The 24,764-nt window shown below is 43.5% G+C and overlaps 1 protein-coding gene across 1 annotated transcript in view; it reads right to left on the bottom strand.

Annotated features, from left to right (window-relative positions):
* Positions 1 to 2,873: 2,873 nt before the first annotated feature.
* Positions 2,874 to 24,764, bottom strand: part of SLC48A1 (solute carrier family 48 member 1) — a 28,535-nt gene continuing 6,644 nt past the window's right edge. The window contains exons 2-3 of the mRNA XM_077297897.1: positions 5,786 to 5,953; positions 2,874 to 4,004 (exon numbers count right to left, since the gene is read on the bottom strand). Coding sequence (XP_077154012.1) covers positions 3,868 to 4,004; positions 5,786 to 5,953 — 305 coding nt within the window. The 3' untranslated portion in view covers positions 2,874 to 3,867. The remainder of the gene's footprint in view (positions 4,005 to 5,785; positions 5,954 to 24,764) is intronic.

Raw genomic sequence — 24,764 nt, 5'->3', positions numbered from 1 at the left:
TACTGATCAAGTAGTGACGCCAACAGGCAAATCTATAGTGGATTGCTCTGCACTAGTACACAGTCCACCAGTTTCCAGACCGTCTGGAGCAGAATTTTACATGTATTATGTAAATCAAACCCAGGAATAAATCTTTAAACAGCAGGAAAGTAAAGGGGCAATGGCGCTTGCGCTGACCCCATCTGTTTTTGTAGGTCTGCAGTATTGCACAACTTGGATCCACACGTGCCTCTTTAACAACCACATAACCAGACAATTTTTCATGCAGTTTAAAATCAAAGAAAATTAAAGAAAAATAAAAAGCTTTTGCTGATCATCTACTCCATAGAAGCCTATGGATACTTTACACAAGCTATTTTTGGTACAAAAAAAAAACAAAACAGGAGATCTCCTTGATTTGTGTGAAACCTGCGCTAATTCCAGACAAGAACCTTGAAGATGCGCCAGACCCGATCAGATACCATCCTGATCACCAAGTAAATGAATGAATGGAAGGTGCAATATAAATATAATTTTACAGAACTCAAACCTTCATGATACCAATAACATTTTAAATTAAGCAGTAACATATACGACAGACGTTTGCTCTGTAGCCTGTGCCCTGCTTCTGTACAGTGCGGATACACAGAGGTGCGGTCAGCAGATCGCTCCCCAGGACGACACCTCTACATAAGGGAGGAATATCAGTGACGAGTGACAGTCCGGCTGTCGGCTGATAGTCTGGGGGTAGCCCTCGGCTGATAGTCTGGGGGTAGCCCTCGGCTGACGTCCTATCTGCTTCCTGGGTTCTGGCTAAGCAGTTGTACCGTCCTCAGAGCCCAACCAGGAGAAAGCAGCGATACACAACCTTTACATACACCATTAGAAGCCATATTAAACATTTTACTGCCCGTACATATATACATTTTAGGCTGAGGAACACAAAGAAAATCCACTCACTGCATATCAGGCGCATTCACACTGCAGCGTACGTCAGTGTATGCACAGAACAGCTTACACCATATATCTGGTAATCTTTTCAACATATGAGCTTAAACGGGTATTCCCAAATCCAATATCCTATCCCCATATGTAGGTATAATAATAGCAAATGCCTAAAACTAGTAATGTAGTATAGTTCTTCTGATTTACCATGTCGTTTACGCCATGTTTACTCCAGGGCATTGCAGTGGTCTTAGGTATCCATGGTTACGACCACTCATAGTTGACAATTAGCGGTTAGTGGTCATAGCCATGGACATCTAAGCTACTGCAATCCCCTGCACAAGGGGTAAGCGACATAGCGAATCAGAAGAACTATACTACATTTCTAATTGGAGCTATTTGCTAATATTATCATTATTATTACACCTATTACTTATTGGGTAGGATATTGGCGACGGGAATACCTCTTTAAGCTCAAATGTTAAAAAGTTTTCTACTCTGATATGATCTGTGATATATACTGTAAGTTTTTCTGGATTTCGGAGATGAGAAGACTCCTCTATAGTGAACTTGACAGCTGATACATGATGCTCAATCCGCAGGCGGCATGTATGATCTCAGCCAGTTATGGCTCACTCTGATACACTGTGGCATTTCAGAAAACAAACACTTTAAAAATCACCGGGGACCGAGCCGTGCTGGAGAACAGTCCGACAGGCCGGTCCCCAGCAGCTTCTCCGTGCCACTGGCCTGCATTGACAGGTCTCTCCCTTTGTGCTTGTATAGAAAGAGAACTGTCACTCCGAGGCAGCGGCGGGGAGAAACTGTCAGACCCCAGCAGCTTCTCTGTGCCACTGGCCTGCATTGACAGGTCTCTCCATTTGTGCTTGTATAGAAAGAGAACTGTCACTCCGAGGCAGCGGCAGGGAGAAACTGTCAGACCCCAGCAGCTTCTCTGTGCCACTGGCCTGCATTGACAGGTCTCTCCCTTTGTGCTTGTATAGAAAGAGAACTGTCACTCCGAGGCAGCGGCAGGGAGAAACTGTCAGACCCCAGCAGCTTCTCTGTGCCACTGGCCTGCATTGACAGGTCTCTCCATTTGTGCTTGTATAGGGAGAGAACTGTCACTCCGAGGCAGCGGGGAGAAACTGTCTGACCCCAGCAGCTTCTCCGTGCCACTGGCCTGCATTGACAGGTCTCTCCCTTTGTGCTTGTATAGGGAGAGAACTGTTACTCTGAGGCAGCGGGGAGAAACTGTCTGACCCCAGCAGCTTCTCAGTGCCACTGGCTTGCATTGATAGGTCTCTCCCTTTGTGCTTGTATAGGGAGAACTGTCACTCCGAGGCAGCGGCGGGGAGAAATTGTCAGACCCGACTTTCTAATTCGTGTCCATCGCGGCTCGGCACCCAACGGCTTTTAAAGTGTATCACTCTCTGAAATGCCACAGGTTATCAGTGCCGGATACACGCTGCCCACGGATCGAGCAAGCATGTGTCAGCTGTCAGGTTCACTACAAGGGAAATGTATATACTGTGTGCCTATAACGTGGTATACATCAGAAAAGCACAACATAGACACACTGTGAACAGTGTGAATGCCCCCTTCAGACCTGATCATGAAAGTGGATACTTAAAGAGTAACGAAATGTGTCTAACTTTAATACTTAAATGCAAGGAGGTCCCTGACCCCAGCAATTGCTCAGCTCACCCGTCCAGAGGTGCACAGCGGGATACAGACTCAGTAGAAGGCGCAGGGTTCACGGTCTATGCTGTCTTCTGTATCTGTACCCCGCTTTCTTTGTGCGCTGCTGTCTCATGAGTTGCGCGCCACTCAGGTGGAAGGGGGTGACGGAGTTTGAGCAATGGGTGGTGGGGGTCTCAGGATCAGGATTCCCACTAATCTGCTTGCAATGAAAGAATTAAAAGGACGACTCAAATATATAACACAAATTCATATACGGTTTGGTTACTCTTTAATTGTATATTCACCTTGATATATTACCCAACTTTAAAGTTTTCTGTTGGTCGTGTTCATTGTAATCTAGTGGCAGTTTTTTCCCCCTCTGTTTGATGAACCCAATCACATGAAAACAGGTACCGGTACCTTATCCTGTCCAAAGGATAGCCAAGTATATACAGGAATATTTGGGGGCTCTATCACCATAGAAATGGCATATAAATGGAGGCCATGAGGGCTCCCCCAAACATTTGCCAATGGAGCACCATTAGACACTTTTTGGGGATAAGTACAGATTCACCAGTAAGAACTGGGGACAAGGTAATGGGTATACAGGTGATGGGTATACAGGTGATGGCCAACATTCATAGTGCAGATATCGTATTCCTCATCGAGTGTCATACATTGAAATGCCAGAGCTGTAATCTGACTGCAGCTGTAGTTTACCATCCATTTTTGCTAAAAACTGTTTTAATTAGTTTGAGGACAATAAAAATATCCATTATTTTTAGTTACACAAAAAGACAGACACACAGGAGAGTTAGCATCTGATTAAAACAAAGTAAAATCCTCTCAGTGTCATAATTAGACACCTTCGTAAAAATTAGACACCTTCGTAAAGGTCAGATCCGCAGAATCGACAGACCTGATCAATCCATTTCCATTTGGGCAGAGCCGCGATAAAGTGACTGTGCTGATTAGCTCTGCCTGAGAGACGTAGCGCTCAGTTACTGTTATTAAAATCACTGAAAATTCAGATTAGGGGGTAAAATGAGAAAAAAATAAAATAAAATCAGTATTTAAAAAAACCAAAATACTCATTATGGAGGAAGCAGAGTAAGAATGTGGATGCAATGTCCGTCTTCTCCTTTCCTTTATGTAGTTCCCTTCAGAAGTGGTTGTAGAGTAGCTGAGCAGAAGACAGGCAGCTCCTTATAGATACAAAGACCATTAAAAAAATCCACTTTCAGTCCCTAGATGAGTGGGTCAGAAGTCACTGAGGATGCTGATGTCGGCAAACTCCTTCCTGTAACGGTGAGAGTAGAGGCCCAGCAGGAAGGACCACTTCATGGACATGAAACTCCACACACACGACAAGTACAAACTCTTTGGATCAGTGAAAGCTACAGGAGGGAAAAAGGCAAAATGTGAGTGACAGGCAGACATTCTATTAATTAACCATTAACATGGATCTCTCTGCCACAACATGTTGTAATGGTAACTTCACTTGTTCTAGGACGGCCGCCTTTCTTGGAAAATATTATGTTATTGGTGCAACATTCTGGAGATGGGACATTAATCCAGGGAACTAGTCCGATTGCCGTATGTGGAGCCTGGAAGGAATTTCCCTAATATGTTAAGCTTTAGGTTGAACCGGATGGACTTTTGTCTTCTTTCAACCTTAAAACTATGAAACATTATGTAACTGTAAAAGAACAGTTAATAATTACAGTTGCAAGTAAAAGGTAACCAAAAAAAAATAAAAAACGGCCACGATTCATGCAAGCTTTTATACCAGAATTCTGGAGTACATTGCTTTAAAAAGTTAGAAAACTTTGTGAGTTGCAAAAACAGGCGTTTTACATAGGTTAATGGGACAGTTCTGCCCAGATGGGCATAGCTGGGATCAGAGGGAGCATAGTGGAGGTTTGACATCAGCTCCTCTAATTCATGACTAGCTGTGGTGCTCCTTATGCCAGAAATCTGACTCCAGTCCCTGACAGGAGTAGGATTTGTGGCGAGGGTCACTCCGCAGTCCTGTCAGATGCATGCCGCTTAATGAATCAGGAGCGTCTGACTCCAACATACCCCTCATTGAGACCCGTGCGAACATCATTAATCCCGATGAATCGGGACCTTTGGCTACACACAGTTTTTGTTACATTTCCTCATTCAGAGGTGCAGCTTCTCCCGGTATTTCTATTGTACCTTGCATGGCCGGTTAAAAACACACAAAGCTTTCAGTCATGTTTGTTTGACTCTGAAATGCTGTGGCGTTTAAGAGAAAAACACTGTAAAAGCCGTTCAAGGACCGAGCCACACGGGAGAGCACTCGGCAAGGCAAGTTCATGGCGGCCTCTCACGGTCAGTGACTGAGAGGTGGGGTGAAGACACGGGGGACTCAACTTTCCAACGTGTCTCCTGGTTGCATTAAAATATGTTTTTTCTATAAAGCATCACAGAATTTCAGAGTCAAACAAAATGGCTGAAATCATGCAGCCGGTGACTGATACATGCCGCCCGTATCAACAGTCAGTCAAGACCATTGTTGTTCACGGGGGTCTTGACGAGGGGGATTGCTGGAGTTGGACGCTCCGGATTCATGAATCTGACGTGTGCATCATCAGAAATGTCACTCTATTCAGGTACTGGAGTGATATTATTGGGGTAGGAAACGCCACAGCTTGCCATGGATTAGATGGGCTGTGGCCTCATGCCCCCATTGTCCTCAGTCTTGCCCCAGCTCTGCTTATTGAACCTGGGAGAAACTAGTGAGTAGACACCAAGTTGTAAAATTTAGGTGTAACTCCAAGTTGCTCCTAAATTTTGCGAATTTTCAAAGCTTTTAAGCCAGAATTCTGGCATGAAAGCTTTGATGAATCAGGCCTTACGTTTAGTCCTAACTTTAGCCCAACAGTAATGAACCTTTGAAGACTAAGCATCTCAGTCAGTGAGACCGGACTCTGAATACCTGTCCATTCTGAAACTCCTTTTCACTAAAGCCTTTGCTACACGTGCTGAAGGCTAGTAATCTACAAGTGGCACAAGCCTTTAAATGTAGAGATTTACCAAGCTGTCACTATTCTTGTAGGACATTAGTTTGTCTTTCTCGTTACGTTTAGCACTCCAATACAACGGACCTTGCCGAAACCTTGCACGTTGCAGAGGAATTTCAGATACTTACACTGATGATTAGATATGGCTAGAGCAAGAAACGTGATGAAGGCTATGACAGCCAGGATAAAGAAGAATATCCCAATACAGAGAAAGAAGCGCAGTCCCTTCAGCCATGTTCTCCAGAAGTCCTGAACATACATTATGTGTGTGATGAGAGACCACAAGGCCAAAACACCTGCACGAAAGAATATAAAAGAGTTAAACATTGTACAAGGAGAACGGTATTTTTCCTATATGAATTTAATTATATAGAGTAACAGGTTTTCCCACATGAGACGTTTATGGCACATCAACAGAAAATATACAGAAAAGAATTCGGAGCTCAAAATGGCATGATGTGAAGAAGTTCCTTTTAATAACGTGGTCCAAAGTCAGTGATGTTTCAGTCAAGTAGACCTTATCAAACATAGACTGGAGTGTGTAACCACAGCAGGAGGAATGAGGAGACAGCGCAGGAGAAGGTGCGTCCATTCTGTACAGAGGTCAAGCGCTTGGCACCTTCTTTACATTTTGCCGTTTTGAGCGCCAGATTCTTTTCTCTCTAAATATATAAGAACTGGGACTGTATCCGAGCACCAACCGTTGCTAGGAGTGCCGTATTTCATTATTATACCTCCACAGAAAAGGTGACCCATGTCTGATCAGTGAGGATGCTACTTTTTAAAAATAACTCCTAAAAGAGAAGGGTACAGCCACAAGTAGCACCTAGTGCAGCCTAATATACTGCGGATTATCCAAAAAGAATTAGGCGAGTTCATGAGATTTGAAAAATCTCATCGACATGTGTAAATGTTCGGTGTGGAATGTGTCCTGCGGGCCGACTGTAAAATCCTCAGCAAAACCACTCTCAATAAAATCCGCATGCAACGCATGAGAACCACAGAAATGCAGCAGAAATACTGCAGATACGCCGTGAAAAACCTGGACCAAGTCCGTGAGGGCTCGCTCAGGCGATTTTCACAGAGGCATTACAATTATTAAGACAGGAAACTGTATGTGACCTTTAATTAGGAAATTGTTCACATAATAAATGCTGTACGGCTGCAAAAAACGAACTGCGTAGGAACAAGGACGTACAGAAAACCCCCAAAACAGATACACGGACGGGATGTATATTTCTCCCCACTCCGTAGTCAGGATTCCGATTAGTTTTCATTTATAGAAAACAGACTATTCAGTCGTTGCAAACCGGACAGCGCTTGTACAATTACTCCGGTGACAGTGCACTTTCACAATACAGAGCAGTTGAAACTGATGACTTGGCAGAGGGAGTTCACATTTTCTTCCTGAACACAATCTTAAAAAAAAAAAAAAAAAAAAAAAATCCCACACAACAAGAAAACATACCAAAAGCTAATACAAACATAGCTTAGTTCATTAAGGCCTCTTTCACACTAGCGTCGTGCACTGCACGTCGCTATGCATCGTTTTGGAGAAAAAACGCATCCTGCAAAAGTGCTTGCAGGATGCGTTTTTTCTCCATAGACTTGCATTAGCGACGCATTGCCACACGTCGCAACCGTCGTGCGATGGTTGCGTCGGACCGTCGCCACCAAAAAACGTTGCTTGTAACGTTTTTTTGGTGCGTCGTTCCCGTCTTTTCCGACCGCGCATGTGCGGCCGGAACTCCGCCCCCGCCTCCCCATGGGGCAGTGGATGCGTTGTAAAACAGCATCCGCTGCCCCCGTTGTGCGGCGCTTCCACAGCTAGCGTCGGTGCGCCGCCACGTCGCATAGCGACATGCAGCGCATGACGCTAGTGTGAAAGTAGCCTGTCATTTTGATTTTCTTTGTACATTATTAAATATCCCAAATCCTTCTTAGGGTATGTGATCAAGACACCACTGGCGGCGTCTTTCCTGAAGGGTTTTTTGGAGTCTCTTAGGCCGTCTTTTGAAGCAAATACTTGGATGTGTGAAATAGTGAGGTGCTCCCAAGTGGAAGCCACCTGAACAATGGTCAAGGCACTTTAACTTCTTTGAGTCTTTGGAAACCTTAAGCAGTTAGAAGACAATCAAAAGACTGGACATAGGAACAGCAAGTCATTTTTACATTGCAGTGCATATGTTCATTGCTTGTAACATTTAGTCAGTGCTTTTTCATACTGGTTATGAAGCATACCTACCTGAAAAAGACATCATGGGCACATACCCTTAGAGCAGGGATGTCAAAATACAGAATGGGCCAAAATAAAAAACTTGGACAAAGTCGCGGGCCAACCTTGATATCTATTAACAGCCCTCCATGCAGTATAAAGGGCCCCATATAGTCCTCCATACAGAATAATGGGTCCCACATCGTCCTCCATACAGAATGGGCTCCACACAGTCCTGCATACAGTATAATGGGCCTCACATAGTCCTCCATACAGAATAATGGGTCCCACATAGTCCTCCATACAGAATAATGGGCTCCACACAGTCCTGCATACAGTATAATGGGCCTCACATAGTCGGCCATAGTATATTAGCCCCATATAGCGCTCTATACCGTATTATTCGGGGTTGGTGCCGGCGTCTGCGGGACAGTTTTGGCACGTGGGCCAGAGTTTGACATGTGTGCATTAGAGTACATTCACTTGCAGTACATTGGTTGCAGAAATTTCAGCAACCAAACACGTAAGGCTACGCTCCCATGATCCGGAAGTAGCAGCGCATTGGATGTAGTGTATTTTCACTGCGTCCAGAGCGCTGCATTCTAATCACACAAGTAAATCAGCATGTGTTCACTGAACAATGCGGATTTACTGCATCCAATACATTCTATCGTGGAAATTTCTGTTGCGGAGACTAGCATCTCTATAACAGAAATTGACATGCTGCGACTCGTAAACCCGCGCCGTGGGTGAGTTTACGCAGCATCAAATAGAAGCACAGTGGGCATGGGATTTCTATAAATCCATCGGCTGTGCTTGTACTGTACAACGCAGCACAGGTGCTATTACTGATTGTCCTGGGACAGCTCATAGAATCTCACGGCTTTCAGTATCACCTCTATGCTGATGACACACAGATCTACATCTCTGGACCAGATATCACCACCCTTCTAGCCAGAATCCCTCAATGTCTATCTGCTATTTCATCCTTCTTCTCCGCTAGATTTCTAAAACTTAACATGGACAAAACAGAATTCATCGTCTTTCCCCCATCTCACGCGACCTCCCCAACGAACCTATCCATTACAGTAAACGGTTGCCCACTCTCCCCAGTCCCACAAGCCCGCTGTCTTGGGGTAATCCTTGACACTGATCTCTCCTTTAAACCACATATCCAAACCCTTTCCACTTCCTGCCGCCTCCAACTCAAAAATATTTCACGGATCCGTACATTCCTAAACCAAGAATCTGCAAAAACCCTAGTCCATGCCCTCATCATCTCCCGCCTCGACTACTGTAACCTCCTGCTCTGTGGCCTCCCCTCTAACACTCTCGCACCCCTCCAATCTATTCTAAACTCTGCTGCCCGACTAATCCACCTGTCCCCCCGCTATTCCCCGGCCTCTCCCCTCTGTCAATCCCTTCACTGGCTCCCCATTACCCAGAGACTCCAGTACAAAAGCCTAACCATGACATACAAAGCCATCCACAACCTGTCTCCTCCATACATCTGTGACCTCGTCTCCCGGTACTTTCCTGCACGCAACCTCCGATCCTCACAAGATCTCCTTCTCTACTCCCCTCTCATCTCCTCTTCACACAATCGCATACAAGATTTCTCTCGTGCATCCCCCCTACTCTGGAACTCTCTACCACAACATATCAGACTCTCGCCTACCATCGAAACCTTCAAAAAGAACCTGAAGACCCACCTCTTCCGACAAGCCTACAACCTGCAGTAACCACCGATCAACCAAACCGCTACATGACCAGCTCTACTCTCACCTACTGTATTCTCACCCATCCCTTGTAGATTGTGAGCCCTCGCGGGCAGGGTCCTCTCTCCTCCTGTTCCAGTTGTGACTTGTATTGTTCAAGATTATTGTACTTGTTTTTATTATGTATACCCCTCCTCACATGTAAAGCGCCATGGAATAAATGGCGCTATAACAATAAATAATAATAATAATAATAATTGTGGGCACGTACCCTAAAGGGTGCTGGAAGAATCCAGGTAGTGCACAAATATTCAGCTGCAGAAATATCTGCATGAAATCCCACAAGTAGGGGTGATGCGGAGATTTGGACACAACACTAAGGCTATATTCACACAGTCATTTTCCACTGTATGAAAACCTCCGCTTTTCAACCGGAACATGTTTCAGAAGACTCTCCTTTTCTCTCGACCTAAGGTCCATTTAGTTGGTAGATAATTTGCCTGTGATTAGCGCCGATCAAAACAAAAGCAAGATAATCAGCGTATGTTTAATCTATTTAAATGTTACAATGACTGCATCCAGATTTTACATATGAGCCATTGTTCATCCCCCCCCTCAAATGGTTTGTATGGTCCGCAGCACACCTTACTTTTATGAGAAGATGTATCGCTGAGAAATTATACTAAAAAGAGTTGTCCCCTGAACAAAGTACATTTTAATCAACAGATATTGGAATAACAATAATTTCATCAATTAGATGTGCTAAAAAAAAAAAAAAGTTCCTGTGCTGAGATAATCTTATAAATGTGCCCCTGCTGTGTACTGTGTAATGGCCGTGTCTGACCGTACAGGAACATGGTGTGATCATACCACAGCTCCTTTCAAGGCACAAACAACCAAAACCTAAAGTCAGCTGCAGTAGAGGCCGGCAATGCAGCAAAAAGGAGCAAACTCAGCGTTTGGCGACGTCCATGGCTTCCAGACTTCAGGCAGTCGTTGCCTGCAAAGGATTCTCTTACAAAGTGTTAAAAATTTACATTTTATTTATGATAAAGTTAATTTATCGGATTCCTTTTGAGCCCCTGAAATGAGGAGGCTTTGTAGAAGAATGGACATAATTCCTAACGTTTCACGGGATATTTTGGGCCAACACCTTTAATTAAACCTGAAAGTCTACACTTCAATTGCATCTGTTTCACTTTACAGCAAAAATAGCGGCCTGCAGAGCTGAAATCATGAAGATTCGGCCAGTGTCCAAATATTTCTGGACCCAACTGTGTATAGAAAGGATTAGGGAATAACAGTTTTGTTGGGAGCACTTGTTATCATTGTCAGTGAAGAAGAAATGTAAATGTAAGGAAGTATCTCATGGATGAAAACATGACCCCACAAGGCGTTTTGCACAAGCAGTTTTTGGACCTTGCTAAACAAAGTAAAAAGGGAACTATTTCTAGAGTTGCAACTCTTTCTAAAAACAGGGGAAAACGAGGCAGCGTGATTCAGCAAATAATCCAAAGTTTTCAAAAATCTGAAAATGCCATGTCACGGTGAAGAGCCTTCTTTCCAGTCCATGTGCAGTCATCAGCGGATTTCACGGATCAGGGGTTACGACCAACGGAAGAACTGTTCACAACAAGTAAAAGGTTTCCATATAGAGAACAGGATCGGAAAGTGTCCCAATATATCAACAGAAAACACTGAGGCGCGTGACTGTGTCCCATACGTCATGCCGAGGCTGCCAACAATAAGGTATGCCAGGTGGTGGATGTTTTTGTGGTGGCTAAGTGTACAAGTGTGATCTCCTGAAGAGGAAAAGTACATTTTTAGGTCTATGATAAAATTACTGAACAGGTAACTATAGCTGCTGAAATTAAAGTCTGTATTTTAGATCCAAGCGCGATCTGACAAAATGTTGGATTGAACTCAGCCTAATGTTATTCTATGGGATCGTGCAGTTCTCAAATTTTTTTTTAATTGGACCAAGTCGGTCCATGGAAAAAATAAAGAATTCAAAATTGCCATGCTCCATTGATAACATCAGACGGCACAGAATGGAGAAGATGAAGACTTTTCCAAACTCATCATTTCTCAGATAAGAAAACACAGTCGTCTGCACCTAGCCTACACAGAACCTGTCACATACGGTACTTTTACCACACCCTCCCCTCAAACTATTAGATTGTGTAGCCCTTTAAAAGATAAGCCAGTCAAAACCTCTATGATCCCAAACACTGCACGTGCAGCCAGAAGTGGCGTCTACATACCTTGGGAAGCGACGACGCACTTACAGCTTCTCAGCCTCGCGCTGTATTTTCTCCCCAGCATTTTCCTTACCTAGCCCACTGACAGATCCTTTTCCTTACCTGGCCCACTAACAGATACTTTGCTCTGGTACATGGTGCAATAACCTGTCAGTAAGCCAGGTGAGGGTGCTGGTAGGGAAGAAATACAGCGCGAGGCTGAGAAGCTGTAAGTGCGTGGTCACACATCAATGTATTTACAGACACCACTTCTAAATGCAATTTCTCGCTGCTGAGGCGGTGCTTGGGATCATGAAGGATCAACTGGCTTATTGTTTGAAGTCCTACACAACTATACGGTTTAGGGAGTACGAATTTCTGACTGGATAAAATATATACATGTATAAACAAAGAGGGGGAACCAATTTGCATAAAAGCTTCATGAAATTCTTCACAAATGGGTAATATGGACCCTCACTGTTTAGGTTTACGCTCTTCCTCCTTAGTTCAGGAATGTCGCCATTTGGAAAGCATTACAAGTGGGAGGCAAAAAATATTATGCAATAAGATCTTCACATGCAGCAGTTTAAAAGGAAGAGTATGGTTAAACGGATCTACTGTTCAGATCAAATTTGTGCATTAACCCCTTAGCGATCACCACCCCTTATCCAGTAAAATGCCGATGTCAATCACTGACAGTGGGATTTAACAAGCGCCGGCCGGAAGCGCGTCATACATCCCGCCCATCGGTGCCCGTCGTGTGATCGCAGGGCACCAATGGGTTGTCATGACAGACGGGGGTCTGCTGATGACCACCGTTCTTGTGATAATGAGCCTCCTGTGAACACCGGCCTATGATTTCTGCTATACATAGCAGGGCTCAAGCGCTGCTATGTACAGGACAGGCGATCGGACGATCATAGCTTCAAGGGGACTATTAACTTTTATTTAAAAATTTTTTTACTGAATTTAACACATATGGGAAAAAAAACAAACAAACAAAAAAGTTCAAATCACCCCAGTTTTGCCCCATTAAAAATAAAACCATGAAATCAACCCACATTTAGTATCACTGCCTTCTTAAATGTCTGATCCAAAATATAAAATGAATCCAAGTCGGTAAACGACATAATGAGAAAAAAAAATCAAAACGCCAGAATTACTTTTGGTTTTTTTTGGGCTGCCGCAACATTGCAATATAATAAAAAAAGAATCATAAATGGTATCAAACACCATCAGCTCAGGGCACAATAAGTAAACCCTCACACAGCCCCATATCCCAAAAAATTAAACACGAACATGTTACTTTACCAGTGTCGAAAAATAGTGACAATTTAAAAACACTACCTAAATAAAATGTAAAAAAAACAAACAAAAACATGTATACTATAGTATACATGTTTGGTATCTGTGTACTCGTACGGACCCTGGGAATCATATTGCCAGTTCAGTTTTACCATATAGTGAACATAGTAAATAAGAAATCCTAAAAACAATTGTGGAATTGCAATTTCAAAGCACTTGGATTTTTTTCCCCCCTTTTTCAGTACAATATATGGTAAAAAGAATGGTGTCACTCAAAAATACAACTCGTTCAGCAAAAAACAAGCACTCACGTTTATATGGCAAGAAAAATAAATTAATCGATCTTGGAAGAAGAGGAGGCAAAAAAAAAAAAAAGAAAAATCGCAGGGCAGTGAAAGGGTTAAAAAAAATTCCTAAACACCTATGCATGTTCGGCATCTGCGCAACCGTACTGGTCTGGAGAGGGAGAATCATATCGCCAGGTCAGTTTTACCATAAAGTGATGATGGCAAATAAAAGAAATTGTAGGAATGACCTTTTTTGCAATTTCAACACACTTGGGATTTTTTTTTTGCTTTCCAGTACAACACATCACATAAAAAAAAAAGAAGAAGTGGGGGAGCAATCTACTTGCTGTTTCCCGGGTGCTGGTAACCATTGCACTGAACTAAACGGTAGTTTCAGCTAGTGGCGGGTAGCAAGGCTAAAATAACATCATGGCTCACTTTTCAGAACTACAACCCACCAGGGAAGAATAGGGCTTTCTAGTTCCACCATTCCCAAGAAACCTCACACTGAACCTCGTTTATTGGAGAACGGCTGTGGCCAATTCCTTTCTGACCGGAGTGGTCATTCTAACTTGTCCATTAGTTTGGTCAAAGAAAATAAAGTCCTCAGATTGATCATTTCCTAGATGTAACAGCTCCCACTTTGAGTTCCAGGTTGCATATGTTTGCAATGATCCTGTATTGCTACTAGTACATAGCTGACATACTCTGGGACCACCAAAACACTAAATTAATTGAAAATATTAACTACTGGCACCAGACTTCACCGAGTTCGAGCCTGCCAGGTATATTACATATGATTTTAATGAAGGCATGAATATATTCAGCCCTGAAGTGCACAACGGGCTTATTGGCAGAAGATTTGTTTTTATCTAGCAAAAAGCAGATGTTTTTAGCAAAGCCAAGCAGAAAATATTCTATCCAGACAGAGCTCCATACCTTCCAACAACGCTGGGAGGGATCGACTAAAGGGAAAGAAGTCACACAGCTGCATTGCCACAATAACATGGAGAATCTCTGACCATCTTTGCTCCAGAGACTCTGCCTCTCTAACATGCTCTTTTAATAGTCATGTGATTTGTATATTAACTCTTCAGCTGTTTTTCATTAGTACCACTTACTTTTCCAGCCATTTGTTAAAGGGAATCTGTCACCTACTTTTTCATATATAAGCTTCGGCCACCGCCATCACGACTTATCTACAGCATTCTGTAATGCTGTAGATAAGTCCCCGATTTAACCTGAAAGGTAAGAAAAACAAGTTATATTATACTCACCCAGCACTGCAGTGCGCTGGGCTTCTCTGACCTTTCTTGGCGCCTGCGCACTGCAGTACTTTGTTCTGCCCTCAACAGGACAGATAAAGTACGCCTGCTCAGGAAGAAAAGAAGAGGACGTCATTGCATGAAGATGGGAGGTGCTGGACGCGGACTGCGACGCCCATCGGACCCGGATCGCACCGGACCACCCCCGGGTGAGTATAATTTAATTTGTTTTTCTTATCTTTCAGATTACATCAGGGACTTGTCTACAGCATTACAGACTGCATTACAGAATGCTGTAGATAAGCCCCTGATGGCGGTGGCCACAGCTTATATACGAAAAAGTAGGTGACAGATTCCCTTTAACCCTGTACAAACTTTTCTGAGATGTGTTACTGCCATCAATTTCTATAATTAATTTTTTTCAATGGAAACGGAAAAATGTCTAAGCTTCACCTTCTGATCTGTGTTCTATGTTCTGCTGGGAATAAAATATGGCTGTACGAGATTTCCAAATCATTGCATTCTTGTTTTCTCTACATTTTACACAGTGTTACAACCTTTTTTGGGGGAATTGAGGTTGTAAAACAAAATGCACATTAGCCCAAGAAGATGTCCTGGATGTCTAGCTCTTTATGTACCTATGTGGTTCTAGCAGATGTGGGCTCAAAAGCTTATTATATGCGGAGTAACTATACATCAAACCCCTGTCATGGGCAGCCCAATCTCCAGACCAGAACCCCATTGAAAACCTCTGGAATGTAATCAAGAGGATGATGGATAGTCACAAGTAGTGTTGAGCGATACCTACCGATACTTGAAAGTATCGTTATCGGATAGTATCGGCCGATACCGGAAAAATATTGGATATCGCCAATACCCGATACCAATACAAGTCAATGGGACACCAAGTATCGGAAGGTATCCTGGATGGTTCCCAGGGTCTGAAGGAGAGGAAACTCTCCTTCAGGCCCTGGGATCCATATTAATGTGTAAAATAAAGAATGAAAAAAAAAAAATATTGATATACTCACCCCTCCGACGGAGCCTGGACCTTACCGATGTAACCGGCAGCCAAGACGCATGAAAGCTGTGATTAAAAGTCATGGTTATTCCACAAAATATTGATTTCTGAACTCTTCCTGAGTTAAAACATTAGTATTGTTGTTTCTAAATGATTATGAACTTGTTTCCTTTGCACTATTTGAGGTCTGACAGCACTGGGTTTTTTGTTTTTTTTAATTTTGACCATTTTTGTACAATACAAAATTTATTGCTTGGAAATTCGGAGACATGTTATCAGAAGTTTATAGAATAAATGAACAATTTACATTTTACTCAAAAATATACCTATAAAGAGAAAAATCAGACAAACTGAACATTTTGCAGTGGCCTCTTAATTTTTGCCAGAGCTGTAGTATTGAAGTTCTAAACTGTTTAAGACCGAGCCATTTTTATTTTTGCACTTTTGATTTCTTTGAAATATTTCCCAGTGACAGAGCCATATGACTGCTTCATTTGCGACTTCTTTATTTGCGTAACAAGTTGTTGTTTTGAATGATATTCTCTATAACATACAGTGGTGATTTGATACACTGACGAAGTTGCAAGTTTCGCACCTACAAAGAATGGAGAGGTCTGTAATTTTTATCGTAGGTATACTTCAACTGTGAGAGACAGAATCTTAAAAAGAAAAAATCTAGAAAATCACATTGTATGATTATTACAAAATTAATTTGCATGTTATTGCATGAAATAAGTATTTGATACAATAGAAAAACAGAACTTTATATTTGGTCCAGAAACCTTTGTTTGCAATTACAGAGATCAGACGTTTCCTGTAGTTCTTGACCAAGTTTGCACACACTGCAGCAGGGATTTTGGCCCACTGCTCCATACAGATCTTCTCCAGATCTTTCAGGTTTCTGGGCTATCGTTGGGAACACCGAGTTTCATCTCCCTCCTAAGATTTTCTATTGAGTTCAGGTCTGGAGACTGGCTAGGCCACTCCAGGACCTTAAAATGCTTCTTACGGAGCCACTCCTTAATTGCCCTGGCTGTGTGTTTTGGGTCATTGACGTGCTGGAAGATCCAGCCACGACCCATCTTCAATGCTCTTACTGAGGGAAGGAGGCCAAAATCTCACGATACAAGACCCCATCCATCCTCCCTTCAATATGGTGCAGTCGTCCTGTCCCCTTTGCAGAAAAGTACCCTCAAAGTATGATGTTTCCAACACCATGCTTGATGGTTTGGATGGTGTTCTTGGGGTTGTACTCCTCCTTCTTCCTTTAACCCCTTTCTGACATCTGACGTACTATCCCGTCGAGGTGGGGTGGGCCCGTATGACCGCCGACGGGATAGTACGTCATCATCGATCAGCGGCGCTCACGGGGGGAGCGCGGCCGATCGCGGCCGGGTGTCAGCTGCATATCGCAGCTGACATCCGGCACTATGTGCCAGGAGCGGTCACGGACCGCCCCCGGCACATTAACCCCCGGCACACCGCGATCAAACATGATCGCAGTGTACCGGCGGTATAGGGAAGCATCGCGCAGGGAGGGGGCTCCCTGCGGGCTTCCCTGAGACCCCCGGAGCAACGCGATGTGATCGCGTTGCTCTGAGGGTCTCCTACCTCCCTCCTCGCCGCAGGTCCCGGATCCAAGATGGCCGCGGCATCCGGGTCCTGCAGGGAGGGAGGTGGCTTACCGAGTGTCTGCTCAGTGCAGACACTTCGTAAGCCTGCAGCCCTGCACAGCAGATCGTCGATCTGGCAGAGTGCTGTGCACACTGCCAGATCAATGATCTGTGATGTCCCCCCCCTGGGACAAAGTAAAAAAGTAAAAAAAAAATTTTTCCACATGTGTAAAAAAAAAAAAAAAAAAAATTCCTAAATAAATAATAATAAAAAAATATATATTATTCCCATAAATACATTTCTTTATCTAAATAAAAAAACCAAAACAATAAAAGTACACATATTTAGTATCGCCGCGTCCGTAACGACCCAACCTATAAAACTGCCCCACTAGTTAACCCCTTCAGTAAACACCGTAAGAAAAAAAAAAAAAAAACGAGGCAAAAAACAACGCTTTATTACCATACCGCCGAACAAAAAGTGGAATAACACACGATCAAAAAGACTGATATAAATATCCATGGTACCGCTGAAAACGTCATCTTGTCCCGCAAAAAACAAGCCGCCATACAGCATCATCAGCAAAAAAATAAAAAAGTTATAGTCCTGAGAATAAAGCGATACCAAAATAATTATTTTTTCTATATTTTAGTTTTTATCGTATAAAAGCGCCAAAACATAAAAAAATGATATAAATGAGATATCGCTGTAATCGTACTGACCCGACGAATAAAACTGCTTTATCAATTTTACCAAACGCGGAACGGTATAAACGCCTCTCCCAAAAGAAATTCATAAATAGCAGGTTTTTGGTCATTCTGCCTCACAAAAATCGGAATAAAAAGCAATCAAAAATGGTCACGTGTCCGAAAATGTTACCAATAAAAACGTCAACTCGTCCCGCAAAAAACAAGACCTCACATGACTCTGTGGAGCAAAATGTGGAAAAATTATAGGTCTCAAAATGTGGAGACGCAAAAACTTTTTTGCTATAAAAAGCGTCGCTGGTTTCACACTTGCGTTTTTGTCTGCAGCGTTTTTTGCACAAAAAAACGCATGCGTTTTTTCCCTATATTTAACATTGAAAACGCATGCGTTTTTTTTGTACGCGTTTGGTCGCGTTTTCAAACGCATGCGGTTTTTTTCTGCATGCGTTCATTTTCAGAAATACAACCTGCAGTATTTTCTTGCGTTTTTAAGCACATGCGTTTGTTTGCGTTAAAAACGCATGCATTTTTATCGAAAAAAACCAGAAAACACACTGAAAAGCCACCCACCACCATCAAGGTGATAAAGGGATCCAAACCCTAACCCTAACTCTACCCCTAACCTCACCCCTAACCGTTTAATGAACATTTTCTGACAGTCATAGTGCCACGTATTTCAGTGCCACGTATTTCAGTGTCACGTATTTCAGTGTCACGTATCACGTATTTCAGTGCCACGTGTTTCAGTGCCACGTATTTCACGTATTTTCACGTATTTCAGTGCCACGTATCACGTATTTCAGTGCCACATATTTTAGTACCACGTATTTCAGTGCCACGTATTTCAGTGCCACGTATTTCAGTGCCACGTATTTCAGTGCCACGTATTTCAGTGCCACGTATTTCAGTGCCACGTATTTCAGTGCCACGTATTTCAGTGCCACGTATTTCAGTGCCACGTATTTCAGTGCCACGTATTTCAGTGCCACGTATTTCAGTGCCACGTATTTCAGTGCCACGTATTTAAGTGCCACGTATCACATATTTCAGTGCCACGTATTTCAGTGCCACGTATTTCAGTGCCACGTATTTAAGTGCCACGTATCACATATTTCAGTGCCACGTATTTCAGTGCCACGTATTTCAGTGCCACGTATTTCAGTGCCACGTATTTCAGTGCCACGTATTTCAGTGCCACGTATTTCAGTGCCACGTATTTCAGTGCCACGTATTTCAGTGCCACGTATTTCAGTGCCACGTATTTCAGTGCCACGTATTTCAGTGCCACGTATTTCAGTGCCACGTATTTCAGTGCCACGTATTTCAGTGCCACGTATTTCAGTGCCACGTATTTCAGTGCCACGTATTTCAGTGCCACGTATTTCAGTGCCACGTATTTCAGTGCCACGTATTTCAGTGCCACGTATTTCAGTGCCACGTATCACGTATTTCAGTGCCACGTGTTTCAGTGCCACGTATTTAAGTGCCACGTATCACGTATTTCAGTGCCACGTATTTCAGTGCCACGTATTTCAGTGCCACGTATTTCAGTGCCACGTATTTCAGTCACGTTTAGGGTTAGGGGTAGGGTTAGGGTTAGGGCTAGGGTTGGAGGTAAAGTTAGGGTTAGGGTTTGGATTACATTTACGTTTGGATTAGGGTTGGGATTAGAATTATGGGTGTGTCAGGGCTAGGGGTGTGGTTAGGGTTACTGTTGGGATTAGGGTTAGGGGTGTGTTTGGGTTAGGGTTTCAGGTAGAATTGGGGAGTTTCCACTGTCCAGGCACATCAGGGGCTCTCCAAGCGCGACATGGCGTCCAATCTCAATTCCAGCCAATTCTGCGTTGAAAAAGTAAAACAGTGCTCCTTCCCTTCCGAGCTCTCCCGTGCGCCCAAAAAGGGGTTTACCCCAACATATGTGTTATCAGCGTACTCGGGACAAATTGAACAACAACTTCTGGGGTCCAAGTTCTCTTGTTATCCTTAGGAAAATAAAAATTTGGGGGGCTAAAAATCATTTTTGTGGGAAAAAAAAAGATGTTTTATTTTCACGGCTCTGCGTTATAAACTGTAGTGAAACACTTGGGGGTTCAAAGTTCTCACAACACATCTAGATAAGTTCCTTGGGAGGTCTAGTTTCCAATATGGGGTCACTTGTGGGGGGTTTGTACTGTTTGGGTACATCAGGGGCTCTGCAAATGCAACGTGACGCCTGCAGACCAATCCATTTAAGGCTGCATTCCAAATGGCGCTCCTTCCCTTCCGAGCTCTGTCATGCACCCAAACAGTGGTTCCCCCCCACATATGGGGTATCAGCGTACTCAGGACAAATTGGACAACAACTTTTGGGGTCTAATTTATCCTGTTACCCTTGTGAAAATACAAAACTGGGGGCTAAAAAAATCATTTTTGTGAAAAAAAAAAGAATTTTTATTTTCACGGCTTTGCGCTATAAACTTTAGTGAAACACTTGGGGGTTCAAAGTTCTCAAAACACATCTAGATAAGTTCCTTGGGAGGTCTAGTTTCCAATATGGGGTCACTTGTGGGGGGTTTGTACTGTTTGGGTACATCAGGGGCTCTGCAAATGCAACGTGACGGCTGCTGACCAATCCATTTAAGTCTGCATTCCAAATGGCGCTCCTTCCCTTCCGAGCTCTGTCATGCGCCCAAACAGTGGTTCCCCCCCACATATGGGGTATCAGCGTACTCAGGACAAATTGGCCAACATTTTTTGGGGTCCAATTTCTTCTCTTACCCTTTGGAAAATAAAAAATTGGGGGCGAAAAGATCATTTTTGTGAAAAAATATGATTTTTTATTTTTATGGCTCTGCATTATAAACTTCTGTGAAGCACTTGGTGGGTCAAAGTGCTCACCACACATCTAGATAAGTTCCTTAGGGGGTCTACTTTCCAAAATGGTGTCACTTGTAGGGAGTTTCAATGTTTAGGCACATCAGGGGCTCTCCAAACGCAACATGGCGTCCCATCTCAATTCCAGTCAATTTTGCATTGAAAAGTCAAATGGCGCTCCTTCCCTTCCAAGCTCTGCCATGCGCCCAAACAATGGTTTACACCCACATATGGGGTATCAGCGTACTCAGGACAAATTGGCCAACATTTTTTGGTGTCCAATTTCTTCTCTTACCCTTGGGAAAATAAAAAATTGGGGGCGAAAAGATCATTTTTGTGAAAAAATATGATTTTTTATTTTTACGGCTCTGCATTATAAACTTCTGTGAAGCACTTGGTGGGTCAAAGTGCTCACCACACATCTAGATAAGTTCCTTAGAGGGTCTACTTTCCAAAATGGTGTCACTTGTAGGGAGTTTCAATGTTTAGGCACATCAGGGGCTCTCCAAACGCAACATGGCGTCCCATCTCAATTCCAGTCAATTTTGCATTGAAAAGTCAAATGGCGCTCCTTCCCTTCCAAGCTCTGCCATGCGCCCAAACAATGGTTTACACCCACATATGGGGTATCAGCGTACTCAGGACAAATTGGCCAACATTTTTTGGGGTCCAATTTCTTCTCTTACCCTTGGGAAAATAAAAAATTGGGGGCGAAAAGATCATTTTTGTGAAAAAATATGATTTTTTATTTTTACGGCTCTGCATTATAAACTTCTGTGAAGCACTTGGTGGGTCAAAGTGCTCACCACACATCTAGATAAGTTCCTTAGGGGGTCTACTTTCCAAAATGGTGTCACTTGTAGGGAGTTTCAATGTTTAGGCACATCAGGGGCTCTCCAAACGCAACATGGCGTCCCATCTCAATTCCAGTCAATTTTGCACTGAAAAGTCAAATGGCGCTCCTTCCCTTCCAAGCTCTGCCATGCGCCCAAACAATGGTTTACACCCACATATGGGGTATCAGCGTACTCAGGACAAATTGTCCAACATTTTTTGGGGTCCAATTTCTTCTCTTACCCTTGGGAAAATAAAAAATTGGGGGCGAAAAGATCATTTTTGTGAAAAAATATGATTTTTTATTTTTACGGCTCTGCATTATAAACTTCTGTGAAGCACTTGGTGGGTCAAAGTGCTCACCACACATCAAGATAAGTTCCTTAGGGGGTCTACTTTCCAAAATGGTGTCACTTGTAGGGGGTTTCAGTGTTTAGGCACATCAGGGGCTCTCCAAACACAACATGGCGTCCCATCTCAATTCCAGTCAATTTTGCATTGAAAAGTCAAATGGCGCTCCTTTCCTTCCGAGCTCTGCCATACGCCCAAACAGTGGTTTACCCCCACATATGGGGTATCAGCGTACTCAGGACAAATTGTACAACAACTTTCGGGGTCCATTTTCTCCTGTTACCCTTGGTAAAATAAAACAAATTGGAGCTGAAATAAATTTTGTGTGAAAAAAAGTTAAATGTTCATTTTTATTTAAACATTCCAAAAATTCCTGTGAAACACCTGAAGGGTTAATAAACTTCTTGAATGTGGTTTTGAGCACCTTGAGGGGTGCAGTTTTTAGAATGGTGTCACACTTGAGTATTTTCTATCATATAGACCCCTCAAAATGACTTCAAATGAGATGTGGTCCCTAAAAAAAAAATGGTGTTGTAAAAATGAGAAATTGCTGGTCAACTTTTAACCCTTATAACTCCGTCACAAAAAAAAATTTTGGTTCCAAAATTGTACTGATGTAAAGTAGACATGTGGGAAATGTTACTTATTAAGTATTTTGCGTGACATATGTCTGTGATTTAAGGGCATAAAAATTCAAAGTTGGAAAATTGCAAAATTTTCAAAATTTTCGCCAAATTTCCATTTTTTTCACAAATAAACGCAAGTTATATCGAATAAATTTTACCACTAACATGAAGTACAATATGTCACGAGAAAACAATGTCAGAATCGCCAAGATCCGTCAAAGCGTTCCAGAGTTATAGCCTCATAAAGGGACAGTGGTCAGAATTGTAAAAATTGGCCCGGTCATTAACGTGCAAACCACCCTTGGGGGTGAAGGGGTTAAAACAGTGAGTGGAGTTGATACTAAAAAGTTCTATTTTCGTCTCATCTGACCACATGACCTTCTCCCATGCCTCCTCTGGATCATCCAGACGGTCATTGGTGAACTTCAAACGGGCCTGGACATGTGCTGGCATGAGCAGGGGGACCTTGCGTGCCTGCAGGATTTTAATCTTGACAGTGTAGTGTGTTACTAATGGTAATGTTTGACACCGTGGTCCCAGCTCTCTTCAGGTCATTGACTAGGTCCTCCCGTGTAGTTGTGGGCCGATTCCTGACCCTTCTCAGAATCATCCTTACCCAATGAGGCGAGATCTCGCATGGAGCCCCAGACCGAGGAACATTGACCATCATCTTGTGTTTCTTCCATTTTCTAATAATTGTGCCAACAGTTGCTGCCTTCTCACCAAGCTGCTTGCCTATTGTCCTGTAGCCCATCACAGCTTTGTTCAGGTCTACAATTCTGTCCCTGATGTCCTTAGACAGCTCTTTGGTCTTGGCCATGATGGAGAGGTTGGATTGTGATTGTGTGGACAGGTGTCTTTTATACAGCTAACACGTTCAAACAGGTGCAATTAATACAGGTAATGAGTACAGAGCTGGAGGACTTCTTAAAGAAAAACTAACAGGTCTGTGAGAGCCGGAATTCTTCCTGGTTGGTAGGTGATCAAATACTTATTTCATGCAATAAAATGAAAACTATTTAAAAATCATACAAATGTGATTTTCTTTTTTTTTTTTAAGATTCTGTCTCTCACAGTTGAAGTATACTTGCGATAAAAATTACAGACCTCTCCATTCTTTGTAGGTGGGAAAACCTGTAAATCAGCAGTGTATCATATACCGTATATACTCGAGTATAAGCCGAGATTTTCAGCCCAAATTTTTGGGCTGAAAGTGCCCCTCTCGGCTTATACTCGAGTCATGATCGGTGGTGGGGTCGGCGGGTGAGGGGGAGAGGGCGCTGAGGCATACTCACCTAGTTCCGGCGTTCCTGACGCTCCCCCTGCCCGTCCCACTGTCTTTGGTGCAGCAGCCTCTTCCCCTGTTCAGTGGTCACGTGGGACCGCTCATTAGAGAAATGAATAGGCTGCTCCACCTCCCATAGGGGCGGAGCCGCATAATTCATTTCTCTAATCAGCGGTGCCGGTGACCGCTGATAGAGGAAGAGGCTGCGGCACCCAGAGACCAGCTGTCCGGGGGAAGGAGCGGGACGCCGGGAGCAGGTAAGTATGTCATATTCACCTGTCCTCGTTCCACCCGCCGGGCACCGCGCCATCTTCCCGACGTCTCTCCGCACTGACTGTGCAGGTCAGAGGGCGCGATGACGCATATAGTGTGCGCGCCGCCCTCTGCCTGATCAGTCAGTGCGGAGAGACGCCGGGAAGATGGCGCCGAGGAGCTGCAAGCAAGAGAGGTGAGTATGTGTTTTATTATTTTATTGCAGCAGCAGCACAGCTATGGGGCAATAATGGACGGTGCAGAGCACTATATGGCACAGCTATGGGGCAATAATGGACGGTGCAGAGCACTATATGGCACAGCTATGGGGCAATAATGGTGCAGAGCACTATATGGCACAGCTATAGGGCAACGGTGCAGAGCACTATATGGCACAGCTACGGGGCAACGGTGCAGAGCACTATATATATGGCACAGCTATGGGGCAACGGTGCAGAGCACTATATGGCACAGCTATCTATGGGGCAACGGTGCAGAGCACTATATGGCACAGCTATCTATGGGGCAACGGTG

This window comes from Ranitomeya variabilis, chromosome 3 (assembly GCF_051348905.1).
Source record: "Ranitomeya variabilis isolate aRanVar5 chromosome 3, aRanVar5.hap1, whole genome shotgun sequence".
Taxonomy (NCBI): domain Eukaryota; kingdom Metazoa; phylum Chordata; class Amphibia; order Anura; family Dendrobatidae; genus Ranitomeya; species Ranitomeya variabilis.
This window is presented reverse-complemented; position numbering and strand designations above follow the sequence as displayed.